General features: G+C 40.0%; 1 protein-coding gene across 7 annotated transcripts in view; it reads left to right on the top strand.

The window, feature by feature from the left end:
• The first annotated feature begins 1,363 nt into the window (after positions 1–1,363).
• Positions 1,364–27,982, top strand: part of PRUNE2 (prune homolog 2 with BCH domain) — a 262,656-nt gene continuing 236,037 nt past the window's right edge. For 4 of the 7 annotated variants that reach the window (XR_014020379.1, XM_081278891.1, XM_081278888.1 and 1 more), the window contains exon 1: positions 1,366–1,932. Coding sequence is in view for 6 of the 7 variants with exons in the window: in XM_081278891.1 (XP_081135017.1) it covers positions 1,396–1,932 (537 nt within the window). In the remaining variant the exon portion in view is untranslated. Of the gene's footprint in view, positions 1,933–27,982 lie in introns of all 7 variants that reach the window. The other 3 variants (XM_081278889.1, XM_081278893.1, XM_081278892.1) reach the window with 2 other exon arrangements.

Here is a 27,982-nt window from a genome sequence, read left to right as displayed (position 1 = left end):
GACCCTGCTGACTTCTTTTCATTGGATTTCTCTGAATAAGGAATAATTTGATCATGAGGGACATAGTTACACACGCATGTGAGGAGATATACTCAGAAACACAGACTCAGAGATGGCAAAGAAACTCTGTCTTCCCATGTGTACATTTATTTTCATGAACAAGTATTTATTGTTATATGTTATATGTTGACTGAACAAGTGTCGTGTTAGGGATCCATCAATGAATGCAATAGGAAAGGTCTCAGCCTGGTGGAGAATAGAATTTATAGCAGAGTAGAAAATACAAATCTCAAAGTGTGGTACCTGGATCCTCACTATCAGCAGACTTTGGGAGGTTACTCCAGATGAAAATTCTCACACCGGGTAAGCCAGAGTATAAAGCATGGAATTCTGGGGAAAAGACATAGAAATCCATGTTTTAACAAGCCCTGTGAGTGATTCAGATACATGCTTCAATGAGAACCAGAATCTCTCAACAGGATCATTTTTATATCAGATTGATGCTTCGACCTCACACCCAGAGATACTGATTTAATTGGACTGAGATAGAGCCCAGGTATGAGCATTTTTAAAGCCCCGCATGATTATGATATGATTTTAATGACAGCCAGGCTTAAGACCACTTATTCACGCTGACACTTGAAGCACAAGTTAGTCAGGCACTGGAGCCTGGGGAGAGGGCAAGAAGGGTTGTTCAGGCAGATATGCAAAAAAATCAAATGTAGGAGGGAGTTTGGTAAGGTTAGTGAGTACACACAAAACTCCATGAATTCAAATAGGTGCATAACTGCAAATTTAAGTATTTACCACAGTGCTTCTTAAACTTTAATGTACATAGACATGATATGAGGATCTCATAGAAACACAGACTCTTATTTAGTAGGTTGGGGGTAGGGGACAGAATGGTTCCGCATTTCTAATGAGCTTGGTGATGCTGATGTTACTGGTCTGCGGACCACACTTTGAGTAGCGAGGTTCTATTGCCTCAACCTTCCCTGGGCATAGGAGAGAGTGGATAGGGACTGCAGGAGGATATACCTATGCATTAGCCCCAGGGCCAACATAAGGGCATCCAGTTGGAAAGAATGGCGGACATCGGTTGCTGATGGGCATATTTAGAGGGTAGGTAAAAAAGATGCAGCCTAGAACAACCTCCGTGCCTACACTTCTGATCATTACCCATCAAGGTCGTACTGCTTTTAGCTCAGCAGTACCTCCCCCGCGCCCTCCCCGCGCCAATCTAGCTGAGTGCATCCCCGGTCAGGCCAGCAGACCAGCTCATTAAGTGACCGCTGGAGCTCTCTGTACCGTGCCAGCCAGCCAGGGAGGCGCTGGCCGAGGACAGGCGCTCTCCTGGGGCCTGTTTCCCTCTTCCCACCTTCCCTCTCTGGCAGCATGGTGCCTGCGGCAGAACCTCTCTCTGCAGCAGCCCCTTGCACTTGGCTCTTACTTCTGGGCGCTGTCCGTGGTTGCAGCATCTTTCGGCTCGCCACGTCAGGAGGCCGCAGTGGGGCCCTGCGATTGGCCGAGGAACCCCTCGCCATTCCCCAGCACCCCCCAACCCCCGCCCCGGAGCACTGGCCCCTAGAGGCACGTGCCAGCGAGCGTGCGGGACGCGCCCTGGGGCTCCCGGGAGGCACACCCACTTTCCTTATTAGGACTGAGTCGGTAGCCCAGAGCAGGCGGAGGGGCTCGGGGGTGGGGCGGGGAGCCCTGGGACGAAATAGCTCAGGGTGCAACCACAACCTCAGCGGCCTCCGAGAAGCCGGAGGTAGCAGCCCGCAGCTGCGCCCCGGTGGACCACTTTCTGGAGATCCAGCTCATGTCCCCGAGACCAAGGTCTTCCTTTGCGCCCCCCTCCACAGGGTACCTCTGGTTCAAATCCCCAGCAAAGACATGGAAGAATTTTTGCAACGCGCCAAATCTAAACTGGTAAGTCAAGGGAGCAAGGTTGTGTGTGTGTGTGTGTGTGTGTGTGTGTGTGTGTGTGTGTGTGTTTGCGCGCGCGCTGATGGAAAGGAAAGGGTGTCGCAGCAGAGGAGGAAAAGACAACTTTGTCACTTAGTTGGCAGGGTGTTAGGGCTGTACTCTGCCTTCCCCCGCCCCCCCCCCCCCAATCTCTGGAACGCTGGTTCTTAAAGTGATAAATCTGCCTCGACAGCCTTCCAGCCACAGCCATATAAGTTATAGAACTGGCGGGGGTGGGGGTTGTGACCCAGCTAAAAGTGGAGTCACATGTATCCAGCTCTGGTACCTTTGGTCTGATGTTGGAAATTCAGCCAAAACTACAGTTTGCTCCTGAAGGATAGGGGATAAATGGGTGTGGTCCTCCTTGGAAAAAAAAGAACCCTGTCTAGTGCGGATGCAGTATCTGTTGTTGAAAAGGAAGAACAGAATTCCTGAGGGCTGGTACTTCAGCTGGAAGTGGCAAAACCCCAGTGAGGAAGTCAGGAGATAATTAGGGAGGATTCTGCAAACGTTCAGTTTATCCTCAGAATAGTGCTTGTTCTGTGCAGGAATAAGGGATATCCTAGTGTATATCCTGTCCCTAATCTCTGTTCACATCTGTAAATTGGGGCCGAGGCAGAAGGGGGAGAGCCCCAACTGTTGCTGGCGATGTGAGGTTTGCAGACTATTGTTCTCCTGGGAGGAGACTAGCAGTTGGCCTGGTATGTTTTACTGTATTGCCAGCTAAACAGTGACTGATAATTTCACTGTGTATGTTGACAATTGCTACACATTCTGGGACAACAGATTCTAATACTTTCCTAATTTCAAACTGTTTTGGTTCTTCAGCATAGCATTCACAAACATAATAGAAATGTTTCTGTTTCAGCACTTAAAAAAAAAAAAAGCCTGTGCTTGTTTAGAAGCAATCTCTTTAATGAACAATGAAAGCACTTTTTATGGGCCTGGCATAGAAGGAAATGCATAATTTATGATGCCTTTAAACCATCATTGAAACCAAAAGGTAAACTCTGCGTGAAGGTGACGTCTTACTCTCAAGGCAGGATATTTGGGAGTTTATTACTGAAACTCCTTTACCTTGGCAAAACAAAGGGAGTGTGGGAAGGGAGGGCCTGAAGATACCCAAACCTCCATTCCCAGCAGAGAGGAAAGTGGGCTCCTTATAGCGATCTAAACTGTAAGTATCTTTAAAAGAATCATTAGTGTTGATTAGTACTTTATAATTACTTTGGTTTTCTACCTTAAGCTTCCCAGAGAGTTAAATGTTTGTGGCTGTTTCAGTATTGAGAAGCTTTGTGACCATTTCTGTGTTTATTGACCTCCATATAGTTTTATTAGAGCAGGTGAGCAAAAATACTTATTGCAGAAACTCAGTAACTATTTTGCATCTCTGATGGCATTGGTACATGCTCTGTTCTTTACCGAATAATGGGCAAGAAATATTAACAAATTTAAGTGAATTTTGGCAGGTGTGTGTGTATGTTTGTGTGTGTGTGTGTGTGTGTAGGATGGAAATTTATGGTGATCAAGGATAATGCAGAGCTTTGCACTGCACCTGTGCTCTATTCCCATCACGTTTACTTTATCAATATTTTAACAGTAAGCATGTGTTTATTGTGGGGGCTGCTGCAAGCAAGAAGTTTGTCTCATTTCTGAAGAGCAATTGCTGGGATGGAAATTTCCCTATATCAGAGTAATCAGTTGAAAGTAATGTGTAATTTATTTAACGAATCCCTTCATTAGACGAGCAATTGCTCTACATCATTAAAAAAAAAAAAAAAAAAAGACAGGGAACAGAAGCTGTTGTTTGAAATTCTCTTACCAGTTTCCTGCATTGGCCAGAAGAACAATTAAGCTAATTTTATCTTTTCTTGGAATGGGTTCCTGGCCAGAAATTATATTCAGCCTTTGATGTTTAGCTACAGCAAAGGTGTTTTGGTCATATTTAGTCTCACATTTTTCTTGACAAGTTACATTTTTTTTTATAAAAATAAACCTTTTAAATGAAAAGTTTTAAATAAATTTTTACCTAATGTTCAATATTCAAATATAGTAGTGATAACACTCTAGAGGATCAATAACCTTTTCCTTGGAGAAAAAAGTTTAGTCCATAATTATAATAATTCATTTGTGGAACTTTATTCATAGAAAAAATGATAGGATTTTAAAAAATTTGGCTAATCCTTGGAAAAGCATTTTAAGGAGAAGAAATTTATTGTGATGGTTTTATACTTAAGCCTTATTAGAACCAGAATTAGAATTTAGAAGTTATGTATAAGTTGCTTTCCATTAGAAGTTTTTAAAAATGAATTAATTAACTTATTTGTTATATATGAAAGCAGAATGCATTTCAACTCGTAGTACACATATGGAACACAATTTTTCATGACTCTGTATCCATTAGAAGTTAATATAGGGCTGGGGATGTGGCTCAAGCGGTAGCGCGCTGGCCTGGCGTGCGTGCGGCCCGGGTTCGATTCTCAGCACCACATACCAACGGAGATGTGTCCGCCGAGAACTAAAAAATAAATATTAAAAATTCTCTCTCTCTCTCTCTCTCTCTCTCTCTCTCCTCTCTCACTCTCTCTTTAAAAAAAAAAGAAGTTAATATAGATTTTCTCTGTTACCTAAAAAATGCCTAATTGCTAGCACCCTATATTTACTTGTTGCTTTAATATTCTATAGAAATGATATATGTCTTTTAATGATTTGAAATAGAGATCCTTCTGAAGTCCTAATATAACCTCATGATCATCTGGGCTTCCTACTTTCAATTGACAAAGGGAACTATAAATTGAAATGAACTATAAAATGCAAAATTATATCTACTGTCCATAGATATGATTTCTAATAAAAAATCAAAATTTTGGAGAAACTGTGTTCCTTTTTTCTGATGAGACATTTGATATTCATCTGTCTCCACGTGGAGAGAAGCTTTCTGATCTTGGCCAGGCCCTTGGATTGAACAGAAATCTTTGATGAGAAGGGGTGTGTTTGAGTTTTTATTAGGAAGTGAGGGGTTAATTATTGTTAAGAGTTGGGCAACCACTCTCTTAGTTCTGTTTTTTAGCCGAGTCTGGTTCTTAATTTGAGGCAGATTCAATGACATAATCCTGTCCTGTGCTCTTTTTCCCCAAATCTTTCCTTCCAAATGTTCAATATTTCTCAGAAGTGGCAGAAGTAAACCCTAAGTGTGGCCTAAGAGGGATCACCTCTGCCAGAGCTTGGATGCACCTCCAGAGGACCTGCTCCTGCCTGGTTAGGGAGGGGGTGGGTGGCTGGAGCCAATTCATGAAAACAAAACAAAAATCTTCAGTTGAAGGTGGAGGATAGTAGGGAAGGTAATTACTCTTTTCAAACACAGTATCCAGAAATGGCACCTTCTTGACAAATACAGAAAGACAGCTATAGAATTGACACACAATGACTGTTTGGGCAATAAAAAATAGAGCAAGCTGAGAACTCCGAGCTGTAGAGACGGGAATCACAGGGTGATGCCTTTTAGCTGGGCTCACTCATCTGGTTGTGAGAACCTGGCTACTTTTCTGATCTGGATACTCATGGAAATGAGAGTGAAAACACACTTTCTTTTTCTCCTGCCAGTGCCCACCTGGTTTTTCCTGCACTGCTCATTCAGCATTGAAACAGGGGCAGAAATCAAATCATACAATTCCAGATCAATCTTTAAATATCAGCCTGGCTTTCCATTTTAGTTACACCATGGTAAGAGAAATTGAAGGGTTGGAGAGTGAGGAATTCCTGCCTTTGTCTCTGATTTGGAAAATGCCCTACAACTTCATAGCGTTCAGTTCAGAAAAGTGTTCAATTCAAGAACAAACTCATCGAAGTACATGGTTCAAGTTCTCTTGAACATTGGAGCGGGCTGGGAGGGGGAAGTGATGTAAATGAGAAATCATCTGGGGATGAATAGAGAGCCAGGGGTAAACTGGTGGCTGAGTCTCCCTTAACACCCAGAAGCCACCACCTGATGCAATCCAAACAGCTGCTGATGGGTGGGGACCACTGGAGCCCACATACCTCCATGAGCCTGACTTGGAGGGGGCCTGTCAGCTGCTGCTGGAAGAATACAGCGGCATGCCAATGTCCCAGGAATGATTTTCAAAGAGAAAGTGAGGATAGAGTCACCACTGCAGGCCAGAGGATGCACCTGCCCTCAGCAGTGACAGCTGCAGATGAAGGGCTCATGTCAGCGTTTGGTGTTAGTCAATACCAGACTTCTAGAGGAGAAAAATTCTGGATGACCTAAATGTTTTCTGTGCTCTGTGGTCTGTGGGATAGGGATGAGAAAGCGCATCTAAAACTTGAAATGTAAAAACTGTATTAGAGTGGACACAGCATGGGGGGGGGGGTTTGTTGAAAAAAAAAAAGGAAGAAAGAAAATACTGCAGCATGTCTGCAGAATAATCACCTTGATCAGAAATTAAAGGAAATTATTCTTCCTGCGTCCTATATGGGAAGAAGGTGCATGTCAATACAAGGATGTTTTAAAAGTATCTTTTAAAGGACCACTGTGGTAAAGACTAGTAATGAGGAGAAGCTGGAGAATGGTTTCATCTGGGTTGCTGAGCTCTCCATAGTGAACATAGGTCCAGCTCCAGCCCCATTGCAAGCGAGGGCAGGTACTCTTGAGTCAGTGCCTCATGCCAGATCATTATGAGCAGAAACCTTGGGAGTCCAAAGCATTTCTGTGAGTATGGTGCCACCCAACTTAGCTGGTGGGGAACAGACCCTTGACTGCTGTAGTCCTGGAGTCGGCTCCATTTCTCACTGCCTTAGCATCCAGGCCAAAGGCTGGGGGTTGTCTATAAGTCTCAGTACTTTAGGAAAAGAACCAGACTGTTCCAGTATAAACAGACCTCAGAGTGGATTACTTTGTCTCCAAGGAGAAAAGACAGCAGTTTGAATCTTGGAGGACGTGAGATTAGCTGAGCAAGGGCACTCTTTAGTCTGTGATTTGGGGAATACTTAATGTCAACTAAGTAAAAAGCCGACAGCATTGGTATGACTTGTTTGCTTCTGTGTATCATTTTATTTGAGCAGATATTGGTATCATTTGGGGTATGGGGTACAAGTCTGAGGAGCACTTGCAAGCCAAGGTGGCTGGATGACAGAGACTTTATTCTTCCCTTATATCTACCCCTCCATGCTACCTCTTGAGCAGAATGAGGAAAGAATACCTAGGACTGGATGAGGGCTGCAAAAGAGGTGAGACCAGAGAGATAAAGGGCCCTATGTAGCCTTAATCGTTGTTTCTTCTTGAACCCTGGGATTATAGGAGAATCATGGAGTTTATAGTCTTTTCTTGAAAGGAAACTAGGAAAGAGCAGGAATGTTGTATTCAGGAGGCAACATTCATGTGTATTTTGTTATGAATGGTACACTCTGAATCTGTGCAGAGTATACAACCTGTACAGTCATAAATAGCTGCCCTGTCAGAGGTCATAAAATAGGCTACTCAGAATCTCTGGCAAATGTCCCAAATCCCTTTCTTTCTGAGCCCTTGGGCTTTGGACTTTGATCTTCAAGAAAAGGCAATCTTTCTTCCTGAGAGCTTTTATGAGGCTAATAGGGCTCTAGATGACCCTGAAAAATCAGACCCAGAAAGTCTGGGTTAGAAAACTCAGGCTGTTCACAGGTACTGTATTCCAAGCATCACTGAGCCAGCTGGGTAATTGCACCAGCCAGCACACTGTTCTTCTGCAAACCATTCTCATGCAGCTACCAGGGAGCACAGGAAGCACTAAGCACTCAATATTGAAACCACTGTTCACAGCTCTCTTCCACTGCCTCTAAAACTACTTTGCATTGCTTCTAGAAGGATGGACAACACTCTTAGTATGACCCTGTTGTCCATTTCTGCTCACTTCTAAGTCAGATTTTAAGCAATGGTTTTAGATCACTTATCTCAGTTTGTCATTATGTGCTTATGGGGCATATTTGACTAATGCCAATTCAGTGAGAGTAGGAATCAAGGTCTCTGTATGGTTCTGCTTCCCTAGTACAGTGCCTGAGGCTCTGTAAGAATTTGTAGAATGCATGGAGCCATGAAGCAAGAGTCTTTTTGAAATTATAGTGTCTAGAAAAACTGCATGTCTTTTGTTCCATGCATTTTGTGTTCTTGCTTGGGCTGCCAGGAAGTTCAAAGCTATGTTAGTGCTAATTTTCCTTAGCTTAGTATTTCTGAAATAATTTTTCTTTCTTAGTTTTTACCTCGTTGCACTTGTTTTAATATTTTTTTTTGCTTTGATGTACATGTCTATTTTATTATAAGTGGCTTATCTTTTTGGCTACTGGTAAGAGCACATAAATACATTTTATAATAATGTATTTGATCTTGAATATATTTTGGCAACAGGTCTTGTCTAGTTCAGGGTTCATCTACTCATATTAGAGAATTAGCTCTTTTAGTAATAGAGAATATCATGTGGAGGCTTCAAAACAAGTAGCCCAGGGTAAATGTCAGCACAGTCAAAAGCTTATCTGTCTTCTCATCCTTGATAATTGGAGCAATAATAGCCACATGTTCCTACTTTAGAGCCCAAAAACTGGGAATCATGAGGTAGCCCATGGTAGAAGTCACCTTCCCTGAAACAGATTTTAAAAGATTTTCAGGGAACATGAATTTAGTGTTTGGAAGAAGCTCAGGAGAGCCTTTGTTCTCCCCACTTCCTGTCTGCTGAATTGCAGGACAGGATGGTGGTTGACAGTGTGGGTTCTGGAGCCAGGTCTGATTTCAGATCCTGACTCAGCCTTTCCTTACTGGACACACAATCTTGATTACTTGGGCCCCTGAGTCTTAGCTTCCTTGTCTGTAAGATGCAAACAATAATAGCATTCCTGTCCTTGGGATATTGCAGGTTGCATATACTGACAGAATAAGACCTCCATCTACAAAATTAAAATGCAAAAAGGACCACTGGTGGACAAAAGGGCCAGGGAGCTCTCTTCACAAGTCATAGAAACAGGGACAATTCTCAGCTCCCTTTAGTTTAACTGGAATTTATTGAATATCTGTTTTAACCTTAGCTCTAGGAGATACTTTTTTTTTTTCTTTTAACTCTCACAATGGTCTTATGAGGTAGAGATTAGTCTTTTCTTTTTTTTCAGTTGAAGGAACTGAGACTCATCGAGGTAAGAGGTTTGCCCAAAATGCACAGCTTCTAGCCAGGAACAGAGCAGCGTTTGCTCCCCAGTCACCTGACTGCAATTCCAGGAGCCTCTCTTAATCTCTCAGTGTTGGTTCCCACAGAGTCTCCCGCAACGCTTAATTCTCTTTAAACTACAAGTGCACAACTTGGCAGGTTTATAGTAATGTTTGGGTGGTAAATTCATGAGAACTACACATAGATTTTTCCCTTTGATCCAAGAGGGGTTCACTTCTCTGTGTTGCCTGTTTTACATGAAACCCTTGAACAATCAAATAATCAACCAATATTATTGAAAATATTTTATGGAAAGAATATGGTGTTAGGCTGTTGAATAAATTGTGAGATTTTTCTCACTGTATGACCAGTTGAAAGAAAAAGAAATGACCAATCAACTACTTGGACGATAGGGTATGTGACTAGTTTTCAGAGTAACCAGAAATATTGTGAGCATTTGGTATATTTTTCATAAGAAGAATGCATTCAAAAAAGAGTTTAGCCTGGCATGGTGATACCTGCTTGTAATCCCAGCGTCCCAGGAGGCTGAGGCAGGAGGATCTTGAGTTCAAAGCCAGCCTCAGCAATGGTGAGACACTAAGCCACTCAATGAGACCCTGTCTCTGAATAAAATACAAAATAGGGCTGAGGATGTGGCTCAGTGGTTGAGTGCCCCTGAGTTTAGTCCCTGGTACCAAAAAAAAAAAAAAAAAAAAAAAAAAAGAAAGAAAGAAAAGAAAGAAAGAAAGAAAAAATGAAGATAGCTTAAAAGTCAAGGTTGTTAGCACTTTTGGTTTCACAGTTTTCTTCATTGTTGCTACTCTCCTGTTGGAGTCCTTCAGGATTACTTTGATGACTGATTGATTGATTGAATGTAAGATGGGGTGAATGCACTTCAGGGGACACAGCTGGGAAGGAGAAGACATGGGATCAGAACACACCTCTCAATTGTGCAGAGCTGATTCTGGCTCTCAGGTCTAGTTTCACAGTGTCCCAGGAAACTGTTGGCTCTGTTTAACACACATGTAGGAGTGAAGAAATGGGAGAAAGGAAAGAAGGCAGTTGGAGGCAGGAGGGATAGGAGAAAAGGGAGGGACCAGAGGATTCACAGGGCAAGCAAGTTTGAAGAGTGGTGAGGTCCATAAGAAAATCCAAAATTTAGGATGTGATGAGTTGTAAGGGCAACAGGTTCTATGTCTGAGCTCATTTCTCCGGCAACAGAAGTCTACCCAGAGTCATCTGAAAACAGGGAAGTAGGCAAAGGCAGCTCTCCTTCAGGCACCTGGAACTGATTATTGAAACCCCATCAATATGTTTCTCACAGAAAAATCCCCCAAACTCTTATCTTGCATAAGATAAGACTCTTATATTTGTGAGATAATATCTGAAAATTATTATGAGCAATACCAGGAACACAGCAAAGATACACAAATGCCAGTTACCATTATTGGTGTTATTATTTCAAATGTACTTTGACACAATATTCCCAAAGTTGCTTTTCTCAGAAGCAGATGATAGAAATGGAGGTGTAGTTGCTGCTAACTTGTGGGAGAATTGCACAAACAAAACCAAAATCAAATAGGCCCTGGAAAAAGCAGATGGACACCCCCAACAAGTGCCTCTGCGTTTGTTGTAGTGTACATAGTGCTAGATATCTGTGCAGCCCTGGGTGACACACCATCATTGACTCCAAGTACGTGTTTCATGTTCATAGTAATTGCCATGAATAAATGAGGAAAAAGATTGTTTAAGGTGTGGCATTTGAGTGATTGCAGAAAATTTTCCAGCTCAGATAATTAAAATAGAAAAAAGGAGAAAAGAAATAAGAACTGGTGTAGAGGATAACCTTTGGTTGTTTGGCGAGGCCTCTTGTGCCTTATTCTTGAGCGAAGCCAGGTATGTCATGTTTTATAACAAGTGATTATGAGTCAGGATGGAGGAGGATGACGGTGCTAAAAATACTAGCCTGATGTGTGGCGGCATAAATAGGCCTCGACATGTACAAGATGTGCACACCCCCGCTCCCCACTCCCATCCTGAGTCAAGAACTAATTTGGTTCTGGACTCCAGAAGAGCTGTAGCAATGACCACAGGTATGAAAAATAAGGTCCCCAAGAAAAATATCAGGAAGGGGATGGGACTGCAAGGAAAAACAGAAAAGAAAAGGAAAAAGATCTTTTGCCAGTTAACAAAGAAGTACAAAAAGAGAAATATTCATGCTGGATTTTTGTGCTCCAAAGAGGGTGGAAGTGGAATTTTCACCCTTCATGTCCACGTGTTTTGGTCCTCTCTGCATTCTACATACATATTTTCTGTAGCAAGTGGTCAGAGGTTCTGATCAGACCAGCACCCAGCTCTAAGAAGACAGAAATGTCACAGCAGGTGGACAGATCAGCTGTTCACAGCCACAGGCATGTCTGAGAAAACAGAACAAGGGCCCAGCGGCTCCCCTAGGGAAGCAGGATCCTTGGTCTCCTCTCTGGAGCAAGGGGCCATATCTCTCTTCATTTCCCATTCTCCATCCTTCACACTTCCATCTTTGCCCTGCTCCTTAGCAAGCTGGTGTGATTTGTGTGCTACCTCCCTTGGGAACACAGGGTAAGACTATTTCACTCTTTGTTGGTTATGACAAAAACAGACTTCAAGGGTCATTTCCTTTTGGAGAGCTGTATTCTTGCTGAAAAAAAGAAAGCGGTCTTTCAACTATTTCTTGTGGATCAATACAAGCCTAAACTTTGATTCAGGTTTTTATCTTTTAAGTGTTTACCAACATCTTTCTGTGATATATTTGTGTGTGTGTGTGTGTATGTTTGTATGTTTCTTTAGATTGTAGGCAAACCACAAGCAAGGTCTTAGGAAATGCATATAGCTCATAGAAAAAGATAAATAAGAGGGAAATATCTTATTTTCTAGCTGAATATTTCTTCAGTCATTTTATTGTGAGTCTGCTTTGTAAGACTCTAAGCATGAGGCAAAGAAATTTTGTGGCTCTGTAACTGATTGCGTGCTTGCCATTTGGCTGACACCCCTGGACTGTGGCCTGAAGTGCCATTACTCCTGGATCCAGTCTCTAGAAAATTCCAGATATACACTCCCTGTGGTGGATGCAAAGCCAAATGCCATCCCAGAACTGGCTTTTAAAACATTTTGAAAAATTTATTATCCTTCCAAATCATTAGGTCAGTTTGAACCTTGTGGGGGAAAAATATATTTTTCATTTCTATGGAATTATTTTATACCAAAAATAGCCTTCTGACCAAGCCTGATATCTCTATAAAAACCAATTCCTTTAGAAAGGGTTTCACATGCTAACATTTATGTAGACTACTTTGATGAATCTTGTAAACACTGAGCCATACATTCCTACTGGCCCCTTTGTTGGTATTCTGCTCTCAGCAAGATGGATATTCAGCTCCCTTGATTGCTATGTGTCCCACTGGACACTCCCTGACCCTTCACTTCAGGGAATGATGTGGAATCCAGCCGTCAGGATTCCTCAGGTTTAAATACAACATTCTATTGCTGTCATCTTTTATTTATGCCCTCTTGCAGCATAACTGTTAGTTTTGTTAAGAATTCCAGAAGCACAGACCTTTACGTTTGTAACTATTATAGAATCATAGAACTTTAACATTGAAACAGATAACTTTAGCCTTTGTCTTGACTTCCTTTATTGTGTTGCAGGTTTGGTTTCTTTAAAAATAATGAATGTACACTAAACCAAATCTAGAAAATAGAGGACAGCTGAAAAACTACCCATAAACAGAAAAATAAGAATTAAAGATAAAAATTGTCCACCTTCATTGAGACATGACTGTTGATAAGGTTTGAGCAAGTACTTTTTTAAGTCTTTCTTCTCTGTGCACAAGTTTTAAAAGAAGATGTTCATACATTTTCCTATTTTATTTGACATTTTCCTATGTTACTATATAGCATTCAGGATCAACATCTTAAATAATAGAATACAGTTTAGTAAAGGTGACTTACTAGGATTAAACATTCTGTTTGTCCTTTTTATTATTATTAATTATAGCATAATAATTATCTTTGTATATAAAACATTTTACTCTGTTTTAGAATTACATTCTTAAAATGACTTTTCAAATATGTAATTTTGGGGACAAAAACTTAAGCTATGACTTTTTGATAAATAATTCCAAATTGACCTTTGGATGGAATTCCCCAAATTTCAAAACTAAGAGAGATTTAGAAAGGGTAACTAGGCCCATAGTACATCACAACAGAGCCAAACATAGGTGCCAGGTCTCTTGAAACCTAGGTCTATGCTATTGACAAATTTGAGAAGCTATACAGAATATCAGGGGTCTAGTATGCTGATTTTGTAAATCATGGATCTGAGCAAGTAAACTTGAGCTTGCTCAATTAAGACTTGGCTGCTAAATCAAGAAAATCAACACAAAATGTGCTGTGCAGTTACAGCTCTGCTACTTGAAACCCTGAGGTAGAATTTGACTAGGGCAGTCACTCTTCTTCTTTTCTCTGTCTTTTTCAGCTATTTCAAACAGACTGAGCTTCATGGGGTAACAAGCTAATGGCTGTGACATAGTCAGCCGTCCACATGTATAGTATCATCATCAAATGTCACCTCATTCATCTGCCATCTTGTAACATTTCCATCTTTACTCTGCTAGTTTTAGTCACTGGGATCCTGAGTGCACTGTCATCAAGCACAGTTGGCCCACTGTATCTCTGGATCACACAACTGTGGATTCGACTATCCTCAGATCAACAGTTTAAAAAACCTGCATCTGTACCGAACATGTACAGACTTTTTTCCTGGTCATTATTCCATAAACAATGAAATAGAACAGCTACTTATATAGCATTTAGTGTGTAGGTATTATAAGTAATCTAGAGACAATTTAAAGAATGTAGGAGGATATCATAGGTTGTATGCAAATACATACTATTTTATAGAAAGGACTTGAGCATCTGTGGAATTCATTATTAAGAGTTCCCTGGAGATATTGAGGGCTGACTACAGTTGGTGGTGATTTGAAACACAGTATCACACTTTATATTTTCTCTCACCTTTATCTCATTTGATCAAACTCGCGTGGGGCTCATGTTGCCATCTTTTTGTCACAGATGAGAATAAAACCAGAGAGCTAAAATCTAGCTTTATCCAAGGACACACAGCCAGTTAATTTAACAAGAGAGCTGGGCGTAGAATCTGTGTCTTTTGATTCCCAAGCATCTTTGGAAACAAAAAATTGGTCCATGTTTTGGAGATAATTGGAAGTTCTTATTGAGAGTTCAGTAGTTTGTATTCTCCTGCATAAAACAGTGGAGGAGGAGACTATCTTGTGGTGAACTCCATGCATGCCACAGTTGGGTTTTTCTCTGTGCAAGTGGACACAAGCCTGTTGTGAGTTTCATGTGATGGACTCTGATGTACAGTTTGCAAGTGTGAGATTAATGAATGTGTCATTGGTGGAAACATGCTGGGTACCCCAGACTCAAGAGAACCTGTGCCATGTGTAATGGGAAGGAAGCTCCAGAGAGGCAGGTCACTGTGGGAACCTGTGAGCATTATCTGACATACCTGTAATGGGCAACATGGATGTCACGTTGATTCAGCTCGGATTTCCATGTGGGAAAAGAAGTAAATGCCTGTTAACACAAGCCGTTCTGCTTACAAAGGAAGTGTGATTCCACCAAATTTTCTTTTTCTCTTTATTCCAAGACCCCTCCCTGACTATTTCTTTATTTGGATCATATTAATTAACTGCCTTAAAGCCTGAATGAATCCTGCATGGATGCAATAGGGAGTCATTTATTTTTTTTTAATAGCCATAGCATGGCAGAGGTATAGGATTGTTCATTCAAGATGTGCAAAGATGAAGATGCATCAGAGACTTTGACCTGTCCATGGAAGTGATGAGTTCCATGCGATTGCCTTTAAACCTTTATGGGGGTGGGGGAGAATGTGCTGCAGATAGGACCCAGGGCTTCATGCATGATTAGCATATACTCTACCACTGAGCTACAACCCCAGACCCCTCAATCTTTTTTAAGAACTTGATTAATTCACATTGGTGGGGGGGAAAAAGAGGAAATATTCAAACACAATTGAAAAAAAATTTAGGGAGGTGGAATTCAAGGTTAGTCTAGGTGTGACCTGCTGTATTAGTGGAAATTTTAGGTTTATAGTTGCCCCAATGCCTTACAGGATTTTCTTTTAGATAATTCTTATTATCTAATGGGATGATTTGTACACAGTATGGTAATTCCTTTACAGATGCTGTGTTAAGAGGCTTTAAAATATTCTGAAGGAAATATGCTTGGGAAGATGTTTTTTAATAAGTGTTGGGTGGGAGTGGAAATCACAGACTCTGAGAGACTCTGCAGTGTAGCTGTTAAATCATGCACATCTGTTAAATAATTAGCTTGCTGTGGGGCAGGACGTTCTGGAAGTAAATCCTTGTGTGTCAAAACTCTTAGCTGTGGAACTCCTTTCTAAATACATTTCAGCTTTTTAAAAAGACAGGAACAACCAAATTAAGCTAATGTTTTGCCATGCCTAGTATCATTTGCTAGTTCTTTTCTCCTGCCCTGATTGCCTCAAACTGACTTCATCCCACATCTCATCCCTGTCACTCACCCCTCAGCAAAACCTGCTCCTTGTCAGCAAGCAAAAGTTAGCATCTAACCCTGCAGCTTCTTATGTGATTTCCTTTCTCCTTGACCACAGTCCTCTGAGACAGGCATCATTATGCCCAGTTTCCAGAGGGGAAATGGGGCTCAGAGACATCAAGTAGCTCTCTCTAGCACACATAATTAATGAATTTTGGAGCTCAGTTTCTAGAATGCTGTGCCCAAGAATCTTAGCTTATATGTCCATCTCAACACATTCCAGGGACATAATAAACTAATTTCAGGATGAGTGGTCATTCCAGAAGCACCACTGAAACTTTCATGAGGGTGGGAGTCATCCAGAGACTGTAAAGCACATTCTGATTCAATACAGATTCTGGACCTGTGATTCTATCAAGCTCCCAAGTGATGCCGGTTCCACTGCCCACCCCCACCCCCAGGACACAATTTGAGGATATAGAACATGGATTTGCCAGGAGACGCTGTTCATGTCCCCTTTCAAGGGTGCATGAGAATTTGCAGGCTTCATAGGTAGGAGAAATGCAGTGCTTCCCCAGGAGGTGATGCCTCACTGCAGTCACACTGCAGAGAGACGCCTGAGGTACCCGGATGTTAAAATCTAAGCCAGAGGAACAAAACTATAGCTATCCTATTTCAGGTAAGAGAAGAATTGGTTTGGGAGGAAAAGGAATCTGCAGTTACAACATATAGAATCCATCAGCCATTGGTTCTACTTACCCATAAGTTAGGGTCTGGACTGAAACATGTTTCTAAAATGTGTTGAACTTCATGTTCCTTATTCTCGCTCATACAAAACACATGGTCTTGTGGCTTCATGGGGCCTGGCAGTCATGGAGAGGACCTAAATATGGGATCAGGTTTAGGGAGGAAGTGGGAGCAGAGGATTCCAGGGCTGGCTGCCTTGTGGGAAATGGAGGGCTCTTGGCGGTGTTCTTGGGATGAGCCTGGGCACAAGACCACATCAGTGGCAGTTCCACAGGACTTGCTACTGGAAACACAGGTTTGGACGGAGCTCTTTTTCCTCTCAAAACTGTCCACAGTTTCCTCAGCAGGGTTTGGCCTCTCCTTATCTACATTAGGTTTTCTCCATCTTTCAGACAGTGCTTTTGTCATTTGGTTATCTGCTCCTGGGCTCCTGTCCCATCCTCCCTATTGTCCTGGTTCCTGTTTGTACATGATGCTGTGTTATTCATGGTGTTCCTTTATTATTCATGTCCTCCTTCCTATGTTGATGGCTTCTGCTCAGTCACTCTGCTGCTCTGATGTGTTCTTCCTTCACACTTCGTTTCCTACAGGCCCTTTGTGCTTTCCTGTTCCTTTTCCCTCAACATAGAATTTTGTTTCTCTTAACACAGTGGGAGCTCAGAGTGGCTTGTGGAACCTCCTGTAGTTTGGTGACCAGCAGACATTTTGCAGATTTTCAGGATCATTTCAGGTACCTCTAGGTATCAATCTGCTTTCACTGGGTTATGCTGTGGTAGCAGAGATACCCAGCGTGGGTGGCTGTCAACAACAAAGATGGATTTCCTGCTCTGGTTACAAGTTGCTGAAAGTCAGCTGTGGCTCCAAGTGCCACCTGCGTTCTGGAATGCGAGCTAAAGGAGCAATATAGACATGGGCTATGCTGCTGCATGGCAGGAGCATGTAAGAGAGCTGGGAGGATCTGGCAATGGTTCTTACAGCTTTTGGCTCAGACTAGAAGGAGTCATTTCCACAGGCACTTCATCAGTCAAAGCAAGTCACAAGGCCAAACCCAGTGGCAGTGGGGTGTTACTATACCAGTAGGCAGGTACTGCAAGTTACATGGTATTGCACGAGGACATGTTGTTATTCTTTTGTAGGAAGGAAAGCTAATATATAGGAATATATTGCAGTCTGCTTATGCTGTGAAGCTGGAATTCACCCTCTTGGGTAGACCTGGACAGAACCATGCTCACGTTATATTAATGGTCATATCAATAGGTAGCTTGTCACCCAGTAAAAGAATTTATTAAGAAACTTGGGCTTGTTAGGTAGTTATTTATATTAAGAATCAGTAGAACGTAAAGCCTTCAAATGAGGTTTGGGCAGGGGTTGTTTTCATGGACACATTTGGGATGACTTCAGGCTGTATTTGCATCCCAAGAAAGGGGTTTGAGAAATCTGGGCTGATTTCTTTAGATCAGCATGAAAGAATGTGTGGAATAAGGATTCCTGGAAAGGTCCTTTAAATTCTCTGGGCCTTGGTTTCTTCATGTAAATTGGGAAGAATAATTGAATTCCTCTTGTAGGAGATTTTGAAAATCAAATTAAATAGTATATGTAAAACTCTTGGATCTATACTTGGTACATAATAAAAATATTTGAGTGTGTGCTTTGATGAAGATGATGATGATGATGATGGTGGTGATGGTGATGATGGTGATGATTTCTCCTTTTTTGGTATCTGAACCTCTGGAAAACATATTGAGGATTTCAAAACCACTAGTTTTAGAGTCAACAGACAATCAGAATTATGTACTTGAGTTTAAGAGTTACTTATACATTAATAAAATAAACATTAACACAGAAAATAAGGGCTTAAATTCTTAGTCTCCTAACAAAACTAGCCACAATTTCTTAGACAAATTAATGTCTAAATGTGTGCTCTCCTCCTCCTGTCATTGTGTGGATTGAAAGTCCTTTGAAAGTTGCTAACTGGTTTATTACTCGACCACTGTGCATTGGCCTTGTGTGAGTGGGGATATTTGCATGGACAGCTGCACAGTTTGCTGGGAAATCCTGAGCAAAACCTGGGAGGAGAAGCTTGAGGAAGTTGGTGGCTTGACCCCAGGGGACAATTCTTGGTGGAAATAAGTAAAGATGTGCAGGTTAGTGCTGCAGAGATGAGTTTATAAGGGACATAATGAGGTTTATGGCCTGGAGGCTACTTCTACCTGGTATCCTTTCTGCTAAGTCTGTGAGCCTCAGGTTGACTGAAAGAGAAAGGGTCAAACTTTAAGTTCGATTACTTCTTAGTTGTATAAACTTGGGTACATTCCTTGACCTTTTTGGGCCTTGACTTATTCATAAATGTTAATCTTATGTAATACTTATCCATTGTGATCATGCACAAGAGCATTATCTAAATTCTTTATTTAGGAAATAGTATTATTTTCACAATAATACTAGTTAATTGAGCATTGTTATCTCTGTTTTGCACATGAGAAAACTGAGGTAGAGAGAGGTGAGTGACTTGCTGGACTCACACAGGCAGGAAGGCACAGAGTCAGGTTCTGAACCTAAGCCAACCCAGCTCCAAACTCTACATTCATGTTCATCATGCTTGGCTGCTTCTTGATGTAGTTGGCTCTGTGTCTGGAATTGCTACTGTGAAGATTAAATCTGTTCATCTCCTCTAAGTCCTGTTTCACTGTTTGTCGGGTAAAAAGTGGATGCTCAATAAACATTAATGGTCATTTCCCTTACTCTCCCCTATTTCTTTTCAGCTGTTCTGGTGGACCCCAGGGAATCAGGACAGGTGAGTGCCTAGGAATGAAATAAGAGATATTCAGTTCTAGCCTTCCCTGGGCAAGGTTTTACCAGACTTTCAAATTCACCTTTCCTCCTTTACTGCACAAAGCTTGCTTTCACATTGCGCCAAGCTAGAAGGTATTACTTTGTTTTGTAATGCAAACTCAAAAATTAAAAAGAATAATGGCAAGTTTGATGTTTCTTCCAGTACACTAACAGATTCCAGATGAAACCTCCTACTATGGTAATATGCAAATGACTGTTAGGTATTTTTGGATGTCATCTATAAACATTCATTTGATCTTTCCTTTTTATTCTACTTGGTGCCAGAATGAAGACCTTTTCACTCCTTCCCTTGGGGTGAATAATCACTAAGCCAAAAAGGTGTGAAGCTACAGAATCATTCCTCAATGATTCTTTTTCCTAATTCTGTTTCCTTTTAATGGTGATTTGGTTTCAAATTGTACCTGTGACAAACTCCATGTTCCAGAGACAATATAATGGCAAAAACAATGGCTCCAGGAAACAATGAGATGCAGATTTTAGTGCCTTCTCTTTAGTAGGAGCAGTGTGACCTTAGCAAAACACTGACACTTTCTGGAATTCTCTTTCTTCAAATGTAAAATAAGTAATAAGGTTTAGTTCAACTGTTCCAAATCAGGGGATCTAGTACTTTGAGATCCCCAAAGCAGGAAACTGTTTTAGTATTTCAAAACTAATGATGCTGTGGAATGGGTAAATAAACACTTGCAAGACATGGAGTCCGCAGAGGAAAGAAGGAATGGAAAGGATCTTTAGTGCTAGAACTTTGGGGAACAAGAATCAGTTCTTGTTTATTTTTTCTTACAGCACCTTCCACATAGTTAATCAAGCATAATATTCACATCTGCAAGCCTTGGTTTTTTCATCTGTTAAATATATAATCTTATTTGGAGTTCAGGAGGTTACTTGGAAGATAAATGAGATGGTACATGTGTGGCATTTAGCCATTGGTCCTCAATATGTTTAGTTGTTTTTCTAGTTCTTGAGTGTGCGAACAAAATTACCCAATGGAGATGGTTTAAATTAAACTAGCCCCACCAGCTTATGTCATAAATACTGTGAACTCTAAGGTGGACTTGGAGTTTTTTGGATTGCAGTGAACCCAAGGATGGGCCAGTTAATTCTCACTTCCTCAGGAAGTGTTAACCAAATGTGCTGTGTGCAGGCCCTTCAGCTGGGCCTGCTATCAACTGGTAACATCTGGACCCAGCCCAAAGTTGGCAAGTGAAGAGAGGGGAGGAGAAGGATATGGGAGGAATGCAGACCAAAGTCCCTGAAACAGGGAGCCACATTCCTAGTGCATGCTGCTTACTGCATACATACTGTCAATGTTTAACCAGGACTTACTATGTGTCAGGTACTGTGTTAAGTACTTATTATAGTCTTTTCATTTTCTTAGCCACTTAATGAATTCTTATATCTGTTAGACAAAGCAAGTCACAGGTCTGCTCAGATTTAAGGGATGGAAAAATAAATTTCTGGTCTTGGTGGGAAGAACAGAAACATCACATCAATGGGGCATGGAAAAGGGAAGGGTTGTTTTTGCACTTGGCAAAGTCACCATAGAAGAGGTAGTACAGAGAATAATTCATTTACAAGGAGTGATTTCTGCACCCAAAAAGAGGGAAGTCAAGTGTCAAGTGCCTCCTTATATCTTCAATCTCTTTTATTACAGAGAGAATCCAAAGGCGATAAAACTTAAATGTAGTTCTGTTTTTTTAATGTACTCAGAAGCCATATTGTAACTTTTTGAACAATTTTATAGTTTTTGAATTCACTTGGTTCTTATGTTCAAAGCAAGCCTGTAGCTAAGAATGTTACTTGTCCATTATCTCAAAGCTCTGCCAAGTGCTACATGGGTAGTGTATGACTCAAAGCCGTAAATATTTTCACTAGCTTTTCCAGAGAAGAGAGAATAAGTAATGAATCCTAACTTTTAGAATTAATCAAATCCTCAGCTTATCAATTCATTAAAATGTTTGCTTATTATTATAATCCAAAAACTAGGACATTTTTTGTATTGTACAAATAATACAATATAATATAAATTCTTTGAATGATTTGAGGTGATTCATTCATTTTTTTTCTATTAGCAAGTGGCATTGGCTTTCTATATTTACTGGTAATAATATAATACTTTGGAAATAATTTTTCTTATATATTAGTCAATTAAAATGTAAGCAAATTAGAGGTGATCAATGGATAGGGCCCAGGTCATGAAGATGGGACGTAATGACTCCTGCCATAGCATGGTGGTTGCCTAATATTGTGAACACTCTAAAGGCCATTGACTTGTACTCTTTAAAATAGTTAATTTTATGTTGTGAATTTCATTTCAATTTAAAAAACGTGTGTGCACACACATACATCCACATATGTGTATACATGCACATATGTGTATACGAGTCCATGGATGGCTTTGTTATTTTATTATAATAGTGCTTCTCAAACTCTTCGAGAAAACATTTATACTTTTGGAAATCAGCCAGGATAACCAAAAACTTGTCTGTCTGTGTTTTCTATTTATCAATATTTATCATATTAGAAAAAAAATGGGAAAAAGTTTAAGTATTTATTAATTTATTAAAAATATCATATTTTCATTACATGTTAACAAAAGAACACCTTACCAAAAATCAATATATTTCCCCAAATAAAAATATTTAGTGAGCAGCAGCTAATTCAGCTCACATCTCAGTCTCACAATTGCTTTCCTTCTAGACGACCATAGGTCTTCAGAATGCAGAAGGAATGCTGTGTGCATACTTCCCATTTTTATCACAGAGTCCTGAAAAGGATATGTGGACTTGAGCCTTGATAGTTAATCAACTTAATATTTTTCGCTGTTTCATCGAGGACATGTTCAGTGAAGCTGGCAGTTTTGTCCCTGGCAGGTCATGGCTGTGAAGATTACAGTGACTAATAGTGCCAAATGCCCTGGTTCTTGCCAAGGCTCTGAAAGTTTTAGCTACCACAGCTTTTGTGCAAATGTTTGTGAAAACCCATCAGCGCAAATGTCTACACAGCACAAAATAAAAAAAAAAAAAGAAAGAAACAAAAAAAGAGGAAAATAATATTTCCCAATTTTCATGAAAATAGATTTAAGTTCATGAAGTCCCTGAAAACGTCCCAGGGATCCTCCAGGGTTTGACGGGTACAAATTAAAGACTTGATTCCTACAGTGAAGTACCAGACTGGTGAATTATGTATACCTAAAACATGCATGGCTAGTGGCCAACTTATATTGTTGTATAGTGTACATGTATGAACATGTAACATCAAATTAACATGATTAGGTACAATTATAATGTTGTGGCACAATAAAAATATGGAAAGAAAAAACAAAATAAAACACTATATCCAATTAAAAAATAAAATACTTCATATCCATCCTTAAAAAAATACCAATTTCAATAAAAATAAATGTAAATAAAAAATGCATGACTTTAAAAAATGTTAGGCCTCATAAAAGACTAGTGTGTAATCTTTACAGTTACATTTAGAAACAGGGCCTTGTTTTAGTCCAATTTCAGATCCCTGTCTCTGATGTGCCCTTGGGTCTTTGCCGTACCCTTTCCTCAGCATGCTTCTCCTGCAGCTATGTGGTAACTCCCTCCCTCACTTCCTTTATGTCCTCAGCTATCCCTTGAGGGCCTTCTTTGGCCACTTTACTAAAAATATTGCCCCTTTCCCAACACTGGCTTATAAATATGCATGTTCCCACACACTCGCACATACACACATACACGGTGGGTATTTACACAGTGGGTAATGTACATTACCCTTCCCTGATATTTTTTCTTGACATTTATTCCTATTTGAGTAAATACAAATTGTATAAAATTACATGTAAAATTAAATGTAAAATGTGTAAAATTACACATTTTACTCTTTGATTTATTTTCTTGCTCCCCATTAGAATATAAGCTACATAAAAGCAGGAGTTTTGATCAGTTTTAGCACCTTCTAGAATGGTGTCTAATATGTTGTTGTTCAGTAGATGTTTTTCAGATGTTGATTACAGCGTATCTAAAATTTTGACATAGACATTTTTTCATGTTGCAAGTGGTGAAGCATAGACAATCCCAACATGCATTCCATAAGCCATGCAATGGAAAAAGGGTTTTATGATCAAAAAAGTCTGAGAAACATCTCATTCCTCTCTCTCATGTACATGCACACATGTGGTAATTTACAATAAACTGGTGAAGCATCTGAGAGGTCTTGTGATATAATCATGTGTTTAAACATTGTTAAGCACAGTACTTTCCAAAATTTTTACTGTACTGTTGTTTACCAGAACATATTTCAGATAATGCTTGCCTGTGCGCAGCCTTCCTGGCTCCCTTTAGCATGCTTATGAGGGACCCTTGAGGTAAAAATTATTCTGATGTAAGATATTATCACTAGTTCATTCAAGTAGAAAGTTTTATTAAAAAAAGTTTTATTTTATAATTCTTAATTTTCCATGCCAATTCAACATTTTGAAAATATATTTATTTATTGATTGATTGATTTATTTTATGTAGTGCTGAGGATCAAACTTAGTGCCTCAGGCATGCGAGGCAAGCACTCAACCACTGAGCTACAACCCCAGCCCCAATACAACATTTTAATGATACAAAGGACTGAGATAAAAGTCTGTGTATTTCTATATTTTAAAAGATATACTTTGAAACAAGAGTGATTCCATATAATTCAGTTTGAATTATCAGGAGAATTAACCCAGTCTGGTAGGAAAGTCATGAATCCCTCTTACTGACCTAATCATCTCCCAACAACCCACAAGGGCAATCAAATTTCAACCTGAGTTTTGAAAGGAGAAAACCATATTCAAACCACTAGTGATTTGCTTCCTTTGTAAAACTCTGAAACAGACGAAGCATTCATTTTTATGGGTTTAGTTGATTTCATGATAGGTATCATTAGAATTACATCACTTTTTAAAGCTCTCTTCTAAAATTATAAAAAGTCTAAATACTCACCCTGATTAACCCTGGACTCTCACTGAACCAAATTAATTACCATGAGAGTGGCTATTATGAAACAAGTCTGCCCTTCATGTTTTCTTTCTTCCTCCCATGCCCACTTGCCCTTCTGACTTCCTCCCTGTTACCAAGCAGCACAAAACCCTCACCAGATATAGGTACTTGATCTTGGATTTCCCAGCCTCCAGAACTGTGAACCCAAACAAATCTCTTTTCTTTATACATGACCCAGTTTCAGATACTCTGTTGTAGCCGCAGACAACAGACTAAGTAAGACTACATAGGAATCTTACTTCTCATCAGAATTCCTTATTGTGTTCCTAATAACTCTTTTAAAGTGGATGATCTATCCTATATCTCTTAGAAAATAGCCAAGAGAGCTTTGCTCTGGGGATTCAAGAGCTCTCTGGATTCTGGGTTATTTGTGGTCCTCTCTGAGTAACTTTTGACTTTACATCTTGAAGCTTGTCTAGACTCTGAGAGAGAAAAATGAAGTCAAAGGTCCAGCGCTTTTACATAACAACATTATGAGTCATTTTCTTGCTCATGTCACTCCTGTCTCCTCCAAAGATCCCCAATGCATGTCTCTTGCACACCCCTGTCCTTTAAGAGTAGACTGTTCCATCTGCCCCTTCCCTTTCTCTTCTCTTTAGCTGTTTTTAAAGAGAATTCCTGGTTTTCTAGCTGGCTGCCCTGTCCTTGAAGTCAGTCTATGTTCTTACACTGAGTTTTGTCAATGCCTTGACTCTCCAGTAGCCTCAAGGACCATCTGATTGACCACAGTGCTGATCTTTTTTTTTTTTTTTTTTCCCACAGAGGACAATTTCTGAGAAATCAGCAGCATCTTCAGTGTCTTGCTGATGCGGCTATTGATCCCTATCTGTCCCTTGCTAAACAGCTTGATCAGCCCCAGAATCTGTCAATAACAACACCACTGTTAAATCCCCATTTCCTGCTAAGTCTAGATTCTACATCTCCCCTGCTAAGGGTCACAGTGTATCTTACACTATACCTAGGTAGATTTTATTTTCTATCGTGGGTAAGGGTATCCCCTAGAGAGGTTTTCTTTCCAAACCTCAGCAGCTGGAGACGATATTATAAAAGGTAGCAGTTGTATGTTCTTGTAATCCGAGAACAAGTTTATTCTTCAAATAGCAGATTATTCATTCACCCATTCTTGGTTACTACACTCTAACATCTCAGTGTTTCTTAAACATTAATTAAACAAGCCTCAGGAGAGAGTCTGTAGCCAAGGAAGATTACTTTTGGGTAGTATGACTGAATGGGTTCTTAGATGTCGACCTCAAACTCCAGTGCAGCAGTGCCTGGAGTTCCAACCTTTAGAAATTATTCCTTTGATTTTTAAAAAAATGAACATTCTAGGGGAATTTTTATCATGTGCATGTATTAAAATGTAACAACAAATTCCATTATTGTGTATAATTGTAATACACTAATAAATTATATAAATTTTAAAATAAGAGAAAAATGAAATAAAAATTCTATAGTTTATAATGCATTTCTTCCTGGGATTCCTCTTCTTACACCCATCTTCTTTTGTAGACTTATTCTAGAGCAGTAAAGCTAGAAGGGATTCTAGCAATCATCTGGTCCAGCCTCATTATTTTATAGATGAAGAATCTGAGCCTGAGAATACAGAAGTGTCTAGATCAAGGTCTCACAGCTAGTTAGTAGTAGAGTTCGGCTCTGTATCCTGTGTCTCCTGCCTCTTTACTAGAGAGTTTTATGTGTCTATGGCATCCTGAGGAGACAACTTTCTTTCAAATGTGTCAACCTCTATTAAATTATGTGCCTAAAAATATTTCATGTAATGCAGTTTGATTAGCATTTCTCTGGAGTCACTGTAATTCTGGAGATGGCAGGCATTGGGGTAATTATATATAAAATTTCCTCTCAGGTATAAGCCTCTTCCAAGATCCAATGGTTATTTTAAAACTAGTGTGTAAAATGGCATGTTTGGGTAGCAAGGAGATTGAAACAGAAGAGTTAGAATGATTGACATGTGCTGATGATTTTTTTGTCAATTCCACTAAAAATGGTGGAGTAGCCTCAGGGCTCCCTCCCACCACCTCCACCAAGTATAATAGGTACATATGTATGTGAGAGAAGGAAATATAAATCAAAGAAAGAAAGACAAATTTAAAACCCCACTTGTTTATGTAGGTGTCTCTACAGAATCAGTATCATCCATTTCCTGTTATGGCAAAGTCTGAAAAAGTCCTGGAGAAACTGGCCCAGGAAGGGGTCCTGATGTGGTCAGGAGCCATCCTGTTTGCATTCTGCCTGGCAGTGGGTCATGGGCATAAAGTGCTCTTGTATTACCAAGCAGAGCATACTATTCCTTGCTTGCATTTATGGAAATATCTTTGATGGTTTATTAGTAACGAAACTCAGTCAAGTCCATGGAGATTTTGAATCCAAAGTATTCATTCAATATTTTTTATTTCCATTTATCCATTCAATTAGTGTTTTTCTCAAATCCAAGACTGTTCCTTTGTGTCAGACTAAATCATTTCTCTGGAAACAGGTTTTGCAAGCAGATTTGCAGAAATAATTTTGTCTACTGTATTTCATTACATTACTGTTGCAGATTTTTTTGCAAAAAAAAATGTTTTTCAAAAAAGTGTGTGTGGGGGGGAGCCATTAAGTGAACCTCTTTTTTTTAATGGTACCAGTATTTCTTAAAAATAATTTATTACTAAACTGTCTTTGGTGCAAGATTAGAATGCCTGGAATACTCATGAATATGTGTTAAAACTGAATAGTCCCTATAGACGCACAACATTTCTTCTTGACAGTCTAGTGAACATTTTTACAGTTTGGAAAAAAGTTAACGTTTGTTGTTACTGATTTGTGCATTATAGTCAAAATATTACACTTCAGAAAATTTACTACAGTATTGTGAGATATGGAGTTTAATCTTATGTATCTGAAGATTCTTCACTACCATCATTGGTTTCGATATGTGATGACCGGTCCTTGGTGCCACTCATACAAAATGTGTTAAGACTGCAGTGCTCTAAACAAACCACGAAAGGCAGCTTGAAATACATTGACAATGCGCATGCGCTGAGCATTCTAGGCGCAAGGCTAGCACTGTGAGAGAAGACAAATGTGCGTCCATATGCCACTGGTGAATACATTGCTGCTCTGATTATCTTTTAAGCGGCATGATGAACAGAATCATACCATGGGACGATTATTCGATGAGAGGTTATAAACCTCTCTAAATAAACCAGTTTTTGGATTGGAAAGACAGAGTGCAAGGATTATGCGGTAAGAAATTACTACTAAATTTAGGAAATTACTACTAAATCATGGAGGCTTGATTCTTACATTTTGATGTGTATTACATTCACCTGAGGAGTTTGCTAAAAACACAGGCACGCAGGCCAGACTCTAGATCCAGCTGATCAGATGTAGCAGAGTGGAACCTGGTCTGCATTAAAACAAACAAACAACAACAAAACAAAAACAAAAACAAAAAACAGCGTTTCTGGGTGCTTTCTGCACCCATGCTGTGATTTTGATGTTCCCCTATGTTTGGTATATATGTCAGAGGGACATAGATGGGAAAGCAAGATGGTTAGCAATGACATGGCTTGAGTGGTGGGATGGTCCCTATACCCAAATTCCCATTCATTCATTTCTAAACATTTATTTAGTACT

This window comes from Spermophilus citellus (assembly GCF_964194105.1).
Source record: "Spermophilus citellus genome assembly, chromosome: 2".
NCBI lineage: Eukaryota > Metazoa > Chordata > Mammalia > Rodentia > Sciuridae > Spermophilus > Spermophilus citellus.
This window is presented reverse-complemented; position numbering and strand designations above follow the sequence as displayed.